The sequence below is a fragment of the Carcharodon carcharias genome, chromosome 6, assembly GCF_017639515.1.
Source record: "Carcharodon carcharias isolate sCarCar2 chromosome 6, sCarCar2.pri, whole genome shotgun sequence".
Taxonomy (NCBI): domain Eukaryota; kingdom Metazoa; phylum Chordata; class Chondrichthyes; order Lamniformes; family Lamnidae; genus Carcharodon; species Carcharodon carcharias.
Window position 1 is genome coordinate 110253686 of NC_054472.1, and position 12116 is coordinate 110265801.

General features: G+C 42.5%; 1 protein-coding gene across 1 annotated transcript in view; it reads right to left on the reverse strand.

The window, feature by feature from the left end:
* Positions 1–204, reverse strand: part of ube2v2 (ubiquitin-conjugating enzyme E2 variant 2) — a 31499-nt gene extending 31295 nt beyond the window's left edge. Inside the window, exon 1 of the mRNA XM_041189605.1 lies at positions 122–204. Within this exon, the coding sequence (XP_041045539.1) occupies positions 122–137 (16 nt within the window). The 5' untranslated portion in view covers positions 138–204. The remainder of the gene's footprint in view (positions 1–121) is intronic.
* Positions 205–12116: the final 11912 nt, after the last annotated feature.

Here is a 12116-nt window from a genome sequence, read left to right on the forward strand (position 1 = left end):
CCGGCGCTCTCTCAATGTCCCAGGCCCGCTCCCCCGGGCCTCGGCAGCTTGACCCCCCTCCGTTCCCCGCTTTCCCCGGGCCTCAGCAGCCTGACGCTCCCCACTCCCCGCTCACTCGGACCTCGGCAGCCTGTCATCTTGCTCCGACCCAAGGAACCGGCGCCGACACCAGCGCCCGCGCGTCACTTCCGGCTCGGCTCTCCCACCATGTGCGCATGTGCAGCTGTTTCCTGCCAGCTCTTAGCTGCCCCCAATGCAGAGCAAAGGGTTTTACAAGTCCCATTAACAATTCTCTGAAGAAGGGTCATATGGACACGAAAAGTTAACTCTGTTTCTCTCTCCACAGATGCTAGACCTGCTGAGTTTTTCCAGCATTTTCTGTGTTTGTTCCATTAACAATTCCCCTGGTCTAGCCAAGCACGTGTAGAGTAATGGGTTATAGACATGTTAATGAGACCATGATGATTTTCATGATGTAACTGTGACATCTGTAGCCATGATCAAGCAGCTCCAAAGGAGCTAGGTGCAGAATAGTTTGTGTCCTGAATACCATGTGCTTACCCTGAGGTCTTTAAATAGTTCTTAATAAATTGTTTGAAGTTTAACTATACCAACCATCTCAATTCCCATCTCGTAGAGAATCAAAACCTCATCATGGTTCAGAAAGATGAAAACATGGTATTGGTAAAACCTCACTGATCAGTAACAACATCAAAACAGCACAGAATATTATTTTTTCATTTTTTTCTTGCCCCCACACCTCTATCTGTTCCAGCTACATTTCTTAACATTGAGGCATATATGGATGCTAATATGGCAGAAACTAAAGATGAAAATGAATTAGCTAACATACATGATGTTTGCCTTCCACACATATTTACCCAAAAGGCAGTAGTAGCAAAATTGGTGCAATTAAATATGAGGAAAAAAAGACTTGCATTTGTATAGCACCTCTCACTAAGGATATCCCAGAGTACTTTAGAGCCAATGAAGTACTTTGAGTGTAGTCAATGTTGTGATTTTGGAAATGCTGCAGCCTATTTGCACATACCAGTCTCCCACAAACAGCAATGTGATAATAAACAGATAATCCTTTTTGTGAGTGAAGTTGATTGAGGGATAAATATTGGCCAGAAATTTAGGGATAAGCCCCTTCCTCTTCTTTGAAATAGTGCCGTTGAATCTTTTACATCCACCTGAGAGACTAGGTGGGGCCTCAGTTTAACATCTCATCCAAAAGTTGGCACCTCCAACAGTGCAGCATTCCCTCTACGGTATTGGGGTATCAACCAAGATTTTTGTGCTTGTCTCTGAAGTGGAACTTGAGCCCATAACTAGGGTTGTAGATAAGACTTTAAGCTAATTAGTGGCAGGAGAGTTCAATTGAAGGGAAATTTTAAAAATCAAAAAGAAACGAGAGAGCAGAGGTGCAGGGTAGTGAAGAGGCAAATGGTAATCAAAATGTGACAGGAAGGGCCAGAAAATATAAGCAGAAGAGTGCAGCAGAAATCAGAAATAGAATGAGCAATAATGGTGAAAAGTCGAAGCTTAAAGCTCTTTATCTGAATGCATGCAACATTTGTAACAAGATAGATGTGCTGACAGAACAAATAGAAATAAATGTATATGACTTGATAGCTATTACAGAGATGTGGTTGCAGGGTAACCAAGACTGGGAACTCAATATTCAAGGGTATTCGACTTTCCATAAAAATAGGCAAAAAGGAAAAGGAGGTGAGGTAGCTTTGTTAATAAAGGAAGGTATCAGTGCAGTGGTGAGTAGTGATATAGGTGCAATAAATCGTGATGTGGAATCAGTTTGAGTGGAAATATAGAATAGCAAGGGGAAGAGGTCACAGGTGGGAGTTGTCCATAGGCCCCCGAAGAGTTGTCACACTGTAGGATAAAGTATAAATCAGGAAATAATGGAGGCATGTAAGAAGGACGCTACAATTATCATGGGTGATTTTAATCTGCATATTGACTGGACAAATCAAACTGGCAGGGGTAACATGGAAGACAAATTTGTAGAGTGCATCAGGGATTGTCTCTTTGAGCAATATGTTGCAGAACCTACCTGGGAACAGGCTATTTTATATCTAGTAATGTGCAATGAGGAGGAATTAACAAGAGATATCATAGTTGAGGATCCTCAAGTGGGTAGCGATCACACCATGGTAGAATTTCAAATTCAGTTTGAGGGCGAACAACTCGGGTCTCAAACCAATGTCCTCAACTTAATCAGGGCAGTTACAGAGGTGTGAAGAAAGAGTTGTCTAAAGTGGGTTGGGAAAGTAGATTAAGGGGAAGGTCAGTGGATGAGGAGGGGCAGACATTCAGCAAAAATATATCTTGGTCAAAAAGGAGGACTCGATGAGAAGGATGAGCCACCCATGGTTAACAAAGGTGGTCAAGGAGAGTATCCAGTCAAAAACTAAGGCTTACCAAAAGCTATAAAGAGGGAGAAAATTTATTATGAAAGTAAATCAGCAAGAAATATAAAAACAAAAAGCAAGAGCTTCTATGGGTATAAAAAAGAAAGGGAGTGGCTAAAGTGAGCATGGGACCCTTGGAGGGACGCAACTGGAGAATTGATAAATTGGTAAACGGGGAAATGGCAGATACTTTAGACCAATTTTTTGCATCGATCTTCACAGTGGAGGACACTATACACATACCAAAGATATCAGATAAGCAAGGAGCTAATGTTAGGAATGATCTTGTCACAGTCTCTATCACAAGGGACAAAGTATTTGACAAACTAAAGGCAGATAAGTCATCAGGACCAGATGGCCTGCATCCAAGGGTTTTAAAGGAAGTGGCTATAGAGATAGTGGAGGCATTGGTAAAAATATTCCAGACCTCACTGGATTCCGGGAGGGTCCCAGCAGATTGGAAAACTGCTAATGAGACGTCTCTGTTCAAGAAAGGAAGGAGACAAAAAGCAGGAAACTATAAGCCAGTCAGCCTAACATATGTCATTGGGAAAATGCTAGAGTCCATTACTAAGGAAGAAATAGCAGGACATTTAGAAAAGCTTAACGCAATCAAACAGTCAACATGGTTTTGTGAAAGGGAAATCATGTTTGACAAATTTGCTGTAGTTCTTTGAGGACATAACAAGCAGAGTTGATAAAGAGGAACCGGTAGATGTAGTGTATTTGGATTTCCAGAAAGCATTCGATAAAGTGCCACATAAAACGTTATTGCGCAAGATAGGAACTCACAGTATTGGGGGTAATGTATTAGCATGGATTGAGGATTGGTTAACACAGAAGACAGAGAGTCAGGATTAATGGGTCTTTTTCTGGTTGGAAAGATGTAACTAGTGGAGTGTCACAAGGATCAGTCCTAGGATCTCAATTATTTACTATCTATATTAATGACTTGGAGGAAGGGGCAGAGTGCAATATATCCAAATTTGCTGATAATACAAAAATAGGTGGGAGGGCATGTTGTAATGAGGACATAAGGAATCCACAAGGGGGTATAGATAGGTTGAGTGAGTGGGAAAAACTTGGCAGATAGAGTTTAATGTTGGAAAGTGTGAGGTTGGAAGAATCAAAAAGCAGACTATTATTTAAATAGAGAGAGACTCCAAAAACGGGATCTGGGTGTTCTTGTGTATGAAACACAAAATGTTAGCATGCAGGTGCTGCAAGTGGAATTTTAGCCTGTATTGTTAGGGGGGTGGAGTTTAAAAATAGGGAGGTCTTGTTACAACTATACAGGGTGTTGGTGAGGCTGCACCTGGAGTACTGTGTACAGTTTTGGTCCCTGTATTTAGGAAAGGATATACTAGCATTGGAGGCAGTTCAAAAGAGATTAACTAGGCTGATTCCTGGGATGAAGAGGTTGACTTATCAAGAATGGCTAAACAGGTTAGGCCTTTATTCATTAGAGTTTAGGGGTGACCTTATTGAAATGTAGAAGATTCTGAGGGGGCTTGACCGGGTAGATGTTGAGAAGATGTTTCCACTAGTTGGGAAATCTCGAACTAGGGGACATAGTTACAGAATAAGGGGACACATTTAAAACTGAAATGCAAAGGAATTTCTTCTCTCAGAGGGTAGTGAATGTCTGGAATTCTCTACCCCAGAGAATTGTGGAGGCTAGACCACTGAAAGTATTTAAAGAGGAGGTAGATAGATATATTTGAAATATCGGAGAGCTGAAGGCTATGAGGAGCTGGCACAAAAGAGTTGAGGCCTGTGGCAGATTAGCCATGATCTTATTGAATGGCGGGACAGGCTTGAGGGGCCAAATGGCCTACTCCTGTTCCTATTTCGTATTTTCTCATGTTCTTTTTAAGCCTCACAGGTCTTGAAAAAGCGAGATGACACAGCCTTTCTTTGCAGCTGTGATGTTGTTGCTAGTGTTCTGCAGACGGCCCAGTTTCTCTCTTAGTTTTTGGATTATAGGATTTCAAAATCAGAGGGCAGTTTCGATCACATTATGAATGGCCATTGATACACAGTAGAAGGCAAACAATGGTCTTTCATAGTGAAGAAGTAATTTCAGTCACATTGTCAAAAACCATTGATATAAAATAGAATGTACATGGTGGTCTTTAGGACTTCATTGTGGATACTCAGCCTCGATTGCACTCCTTTGTTACATGGTAGGCCCAAACTCATAGAGTCTGAAAGCTTATTGCCCCTGTGTTTTGGAGTAAACCTTGGCAATAGCAGGTGTGAATTCCATAGAACAGTGCTGGTTAGGAATGGACATGCAAGAGAGACCCTGCCTATTATAATCCAATTCATTCCAGAAAACTTGCTAGGCTGTTGAAGTTGCAAAAGTCAGGTAACCCTTGGCAGCCACCTTACAGTTCACCAGGGTCCATTATAAAAGGAATACATTTTTTTTAATAAGTATAATATCTTCACTGGCGTGACATATATTCCAGTGCATTAAGAAACACTGGTTGAGTTTTAACAACAGCTGACAGTTTTGAAGGAGGTAATGAATGCCAAGGAAGTGCCACAAGACTGGAAACTACCTAAAATATTACCCATGTTAAAATATCATGACAAAACAAACCATTATCTTTACATCAGTAACAGCTAACATAAACTGAGGGTTGCCTATAACCAGCCTCACCAACCTCTTTGACTTGATGATTTGATATATTGTGGAAATCTTTATGCTATTGAGATCTAGCCTTCGACAAATGTTTGCCTAAAAAACCCTAAAGAGTTTGTCAAGAATAAAGTATTAAAACACTGCAATCAGAAGAAATCAAAATAAAAGATCCATGCAGTGTTCACCAGTCACAAAACATTACAATGAAAGGATCTAAAGATGAAGACTGGAATTGGTAAATAAATTGGCTGATGATTTTGAAGAAGTCAGTGGCTAATTGTTTGGAAAGAGGTTACTAGATGGGAAAGCACTGAGTGTAGTCTACCATGGTTTAGAATTAAGACCTCTACTATTTTTAATATGTCTTAGCAGCCTGGATTCAGAAATTCAAAGCAACTTGTCAAATCTGCAGTTTATACTAAACTAGAGGAGGCAGCTGCAAGAGAAGAGGCAGCCAAGGACATACAAAATGAAGTGGATAAACTGCAGATGGGCAGATAAAATTCAATGTTAAAAGGTGTAAAATATTGCATACAGGAAGAAAACTGGACATGTACTTTGTGCATGGTGTTCAAATAGCTAATGGTGATTTTGAAAGAGGTAAGGGGCTGGTTACTATCTTTGTGCTTTACATATCTATTCACTATGGAGCAGGAATCAATAAAGCAAATAGAATACTAAACTATATAGCGTTATGGACAGGAGGGAGTTTAATTTAAACAGCCCTTATTTCTCCTCTCACTACCCATCCGTAAACAAAAAGGTGTTTTGATTTGCTTCCCCTTCATAACCAGTTGTGTGTTTCCCAACCCATCAGTTTTGATGTGATCCAATTTTCTATCAATAACCCCACAGCAAGCTTGAGATTGATTAAACTCATAGGGTCGTTTTATTATGCACAAACTCAAATGTGGGAGGAGGTTGCAACCTAGCCCCTTGTGCATTCATACAATAAAAGAGGGATAGAGAAAGAAATATTTACAGGGCAAAGACCACAGATAAAAGAATAAAAGCAAAAAACTGCAGATGCTGGAAATCCAAAACAAAAATAAAAATAAAAATACCTGGAAAAGCTCAGCAGGCCTGGCAGCATCTGCGGAGAGGAACACAGTTAACATTTTGAGTCCAAATGACTCTTCAACAGAACTAAGTAAAGATAGAAGAGAGGTAAAATATAACCTGGTTTAAGGGTGGGGGGACGGTGGGACAAGTAGAGCTGGATAGAGGGTCAGAGATAAGTGGAGATAATCAAAAGATGTCACAGACAAAAGGACAAAGAGGTGTTGAAGGTGGTGATATTATCTAAGAAATGTGCTAATTAAGGGTAGAAAGCAGGACAAGCAAGGTACAGATAGCCCTAGTGGGGGTGGGGTGGGGTGAAGGAATCGAAAAAGGCTAATAGGTAGAGATAAAACAATGGATGGAAATACTTTTAAAAATAATGGAAATAGGTGGGAAAAGAAAAATCTATATAAATTATTGGGAAAAAAAAGGGGGGGATCGGAAAAGGGGTGGGGATGGAGGAGAGAGTTCATGATCCAAAGTTGTTGAACTCAATATTCAGTCCAGAAGGCTGTAAAGTGCCTCGTCGGAAGATGTGGTGCTGTCCATCCAGTTTGCATTGAGCTTCAGTGGGGCAATGCAGCAGGCCAAGGACAGACATGTGGGCATGAGAGCAGGGTGGAGTGTTGAAATGGCAAGCGGCAGGGAGGTCTGGGTCATGCTTGCAGACAGACCGAAGGTGTTCTGCAAAGTGGTCACCCAATCTGCGTTTGGTGTCTCCAATGTAGAGGAAACCGCACTGGGAGCAACAAATGCACCCAAATTTAGACTAAATTGAGGGAAGTGCATGTGAAATGCTGCTTCACTTGAAAGGAGTGTTTGGGCCCTTGGACGGTGAGGAGAGGGGTAGTAAAGGGGCAGGTGTTGCACCTTCTGTGGTTGCATGGGAAGGTGCCATGGGAGGGGGTTGAGGTGTAGGGGGTGATGGAGGAGTGGACCAGGGTGTCCCGGAGGGAACGATCCCTGCGGAATGCCGCCGGTGGGGTGAAGGGAAGATGTGTTTGGTGGTGGCATCATGCTGGTGTTGGCGGAAATGGCGGAGGATGATCCTTTGAATGCGGAGGCTGGTGGGGTGATAAGTGAGGACAAGGGGGACCCTATCATGTTTCTGGGAGGGAGAGGAAGGTGTGAGGGCGGATGCGCGGGAGATGGGCCCAGTTGTGGGCCCTGTCAACCACCGTGGGTGGAAAATCTCAGTCAAGGAAGAAGGAAGACATGTCAGAGGAACTGTTTTTGAAAGTGACATCATCAGAACAGATGCAATGGAGGCGAAGGAACTGAGAGAATGGGATGGAGTCCTTACAGGAAGCGGGGTGTGAGGAGCTGTAGCCGAGGTAGCTGTGGGAGTCGGTAGGCTTGTAATGGATATTGGTGGACAGTCTATCACCAGAAATTGAGACAGAGAGGTCAAGGAAGAGATGGATCAGGTGAAAATGAAGGAGGGGTGGAAATTGGAAGCAAATTTAATAAATTTTTCCAGGTCCAGACGAGAGCATGAAGCAGCATCGAAGTAATCATTGATGTACCGGAGAAAGAGTTGTGGGAGGGGGCCGCAGTAGGACTGGAACAAGGAATGTTCCACATACCCCATAAAGAGACAGGCATAGCTGAGGCCCATGCGGGTACCCATAGCCACACCTTTTATTTGGAGGAAGTGAGAGGAGTTGAAGGAGAAATTGTTCAGTGTGAGAACAGAGGAGAGTAGTGGTGGATGGGGATTGTTCGGGCCTCTGTTTGAGAAAGAAGTGGAGAGCCATCAGACCATCCCGGTGGGGAATGGAGATGTAGAGGGATTGGAAGTCCATGGTGAAGAGGAGGCAGTTGGAGCCGGGGAACTGGAAATTGTTGATATGATGCAGGGTGTCAGAGGAATCACAGATGTAGGTGGGAAGGGACTGGACAACGGGAGAGAGAATGGAATCAAGATAGCAAGAAAAGAGTTCCGTGGGCAGGAACAGGCTGACACGATCGGTCTGCCAGGACAGTCCTGCTTGTGGATTTTGGGTAAGAGGTAGAAGCGGGCCATCCAAGTTTGGGAGACTGTCAGGTTGGAAGCTGTGGAAGGAAGATCTCCAGAGGAGATGAGGTCAGTAACAATCCTGGAAACAATGGCTTGATGTTCAGTTGTGGGGTCATGGTGCGGGGTGGGGGGGTGGGGAGGGGGGGGGTGGGGGGGGGGGGGGTGGGTAGGAGGAAGTGTCTGCGAGTTGACGCTCAGCCTCTACGAGGTAGAGGTCAGTGCGCCAGACAACAACAGCACCACCCTTGACGGCAGGTTTGATGACAATGTCAGGGTTGAATCTGAGAGAACAGAGTGCAGCAAGTTCAGAGAGAGACAGGTTAGAGTGGGTGAAAGGAGCAGAGAAATTGAGACAACTAATGTCACGCCAACAGTTCCCAATGAAAAGATCAAGAGAAGGTAAGAATCCAGAGGGAGGGGTCCAGGTGGAGGGAGAATATTGGAGGTACATAAAAGGATCCGTTGAACGGGGAGAGGACTCCTGCCCAAAGAAGTGAGCACAGAGACGAAGGGGGCGGAAGAAGAGTTCAGCATCGTGCCGAGCCAGAAATTCATTGAGATGAGGGCATAAGGGTATGAAACTAAGTCCTTTGTTGAGCACTGAACGTTCAGCATCGGAGAGGGGAAGGTCAGGGGTATGGTGAATACACAGCCGGGGCTGGGATTGGAAGACGGGATGGGGACAGAGGGACAGGTAGGGGTGGAGGGTCCTGGATGGGTGTTGGTGTTGATGAGTTGTTGGAGCTTGCATTCCTTTGCACCTGAAAGAAAGAGACAAAGTTTCTTGTTGAGACGTCGGATGAGACAAAGAATAAAATGAAACTGGGGGCGCGGGGGGTGGGGGGGGGTGGGGTTCTGGGGGGTGGATAGAGTGGTCCAAATTGGCAAAAATGCATAAAAATCAAATTGGATGAAGAGATGCAGAAAGTTGCAGCCACATTTACATAAACCGTTTATCATGGCTTTAACTTGTGCAGACAATTTTGTGTTCTGCTTTATGATTTCAGAGGTGTCACCTACCTGCCACCCAATATCTAACCCTGAAGTGGTGTTGTTTTTTTGCCAAGTCCAACACTAGTCTGGGAGACACAAATCAGTGGACAAATGAACAATGAGATCATAGGCTTTGCTTAGTTTGCTTTTTTCATGATAAATTTGTTGAAAATCTTACTAACTAAGTTCTTAATAAACAATAAAAACAGAAAATGTTGGAAACACTCAGCAGGTCTGGCAGCACCTGTGGAGACAGCAACAGGGTTAACGTTCCTGGCCTCTGACTTTTCATCATGAGTTCTGATGAAAGGTCAGACCTGAAATCTTAACTCTGTATCTCTTTCCATGGATGCTGCCAAATCTGCTGAGTGTTTCCATCATTTTCATTTTTATTTTAGATTTCCCGCATCTGCAGTATTTTGATTTGTCTTCTTATTAAGAAATGGAGAAAGGAGTTCAACTTTAAAATCAAACCTTCCAACTTAACTTTTCTTTTAGCCTTGTCTTAATCATAACTTCCTCCAGCAGGACATGATGTTAGTCTATTTCCAGAGTCATCCATCAATATAAGAGTAAATTGTTTACCCTGCTGTACACTATCTCATATACTTCACGCAGAAGGTTAAGTTGCAATTATAGGTAGTGCAAGTTTAAAAATAGAAAGAAGTCCAAAGTGTAGTGCTTAGAATCTCATCACATCTTGGTGTGTGACATCTAGGAGAAAAGCAAAATGCCTCTTCAAATAACCTCAGCATTCGACTTTTATGGTTTTCAGACATTTGGTTATAATTGATGTTAAATATTGTGGCAGGTGCAGTTAGTACTATCTTGATTTTTTTTAAAATTGTAATTGGCTCTTTCAAGGGGATTTTGTTGCCATTCAGAAACTCAATGGAATATGATTGTCGTATTTGAGGTAGAATGTCTGTAAGGTTCTCTGATCTCCTGCCGTAACTTCAGCCAGGACCAAGAGACACATTGTAGATGGTTGTTGATGCTATTTATTAAGGGGTTATGCAAAGTTTTGATGGAAGATTAGGGGTTCCCCGATGGAAATCTAACTTCTTTATCTTTAACCGGTTTGTTTCTACTATAAGTATTTGGGATCCCTATTTTAATGTAATTTACTTGGGAGAGTACCGGGTGGACCAGAGAAGAAATCAAAAAAGATATCAAGACATTTAAGCTAGAAAGTGAAAGGATAAGACCGTTGGCCCAGATGGACTGTTTCATGCATATTATATGCAGGGAGACAATGGCGTAGAGGTATTGTCACTGGATGAAAATCCAGAAACCCAGGATAATTCTTGAGGGACCTGGGTTTGAATCCCACCACAGCAGATGGTGGAATTTGAATGCAATAAAAACCTGGAATTAAAAGTCTAATGATGACCATTTTAAAAAACTATTGTCAATTGTTGGAAAAACCTATCTGGTTCACTAATGAATCCTGCTGTCATTACCTGGTCTTACCTACATGTGATTCCAGACCCACAGCAATGTGGTTGACTCTTAAATGCCCTCTGAAATGACCAAGCAAGCCATTCAGTTCAAGGGCAATTAGAGATGGGCTGGCTTAGCCAGCAATGCCCACATACCATGAATGAATTAAAAAAAGAAGCCCTATTATATATTTATAACATTTCAGTAGAAAACAATGTAGCACAAGAAGACTAGAGGACAACATATTCCTATGTTTCAAATTGGGAACTGAACAAGTCCAAGGAGCTATAAACCAGTTAGCTTAATGTCAGTAGTACAAAAAATAATGGAATCTCAAAGGTCAAAAGTGGGGAAGGAAATAGATACAATAACTATCACTAGAGAAAAAGTACTAGGGAAACTAATGAGGCTAAAGGCCATTAAGTCCCCTAGACCTGATGGGTTGCATCCTAGGAAATTAAAGGAAGTAGCTGCAGAGATACTGGATGCTCTGGTAGCAATCTTCCAAAAATCCTTAAATTCTGGAAAAGTTTCAGAGGATTCGAGAACGGCCAATGTAACACCCTTATTCAAAAAAGGAAGGAGACAATAAACAGGTAACTATAGGCCAGTTGGCTTAACATCTGTCATTGGGAAAATGTTGGAGTCTATTATAAAGGATGTAACACCAGAGCATTTAGAAATAGATAATCTAATCAAACAGAGTCAGAATGGCTTCATGAAGGGGAAATCATGCCTAACAAATTTACTAGAATTCTTTGAGGACGTAACAAGCAGGATAGATAAAGGGGAACCAGTATTGGATTTCCAAAAGGCATTCGATAAGGTACCACACATAAGTCTACTTAGTCAGATAAGAGCCCAAGGTGTTGAGGATAGTATATTAGCATAGATAGAGGGTTGGCTAACTAATAGAAGACAGAGTTGGGATAAGGGGGGCATTTTCGTGATGGCAATTTGTAACTAGTGGAGTGCCACAGGGATCAGTGCTGGGGCCTCAGTTATTTACAATATATATTCATGACTCAGATGAGGGAAGTGAACGTACTGTTGCCAAGTTTGCGGATGACACAAAAGTAGGTGGGAAGACAAGTGGTGAGGATGACAAGGAGCCTACAGAGGGATATAGACAGGTTAAGTGAGGCGGCAAAAGCTTGGCAGATGGAATGAAATGTCAGAAAATGTGAGGTTATGCACTTTGGCAGGAAAAATAGAGAAGCTGGATATTAATTAAATGGAGAAAGACTGCAGAAGGCTGCAACACAGAGGGGTTTGGGAGTCCTTGTGCATGAATCCCAGAAAGCTAACATACAAGTTCAACAGGTAATATGGAAGGCAAATGGAATGTTGATCTTTATTTCAAAGAGAATGAAATATAAAAATAGGAAAGTCTTGCTAAAACTATACAAGGCACTAGTTAGACCACACCTAGAATACTGTGAATAATTTTGGTCCCCTTACCTAAGGAAAGATATACAGGCACTGGAGGTACGCCAGTGAAGGTTCACTAGGT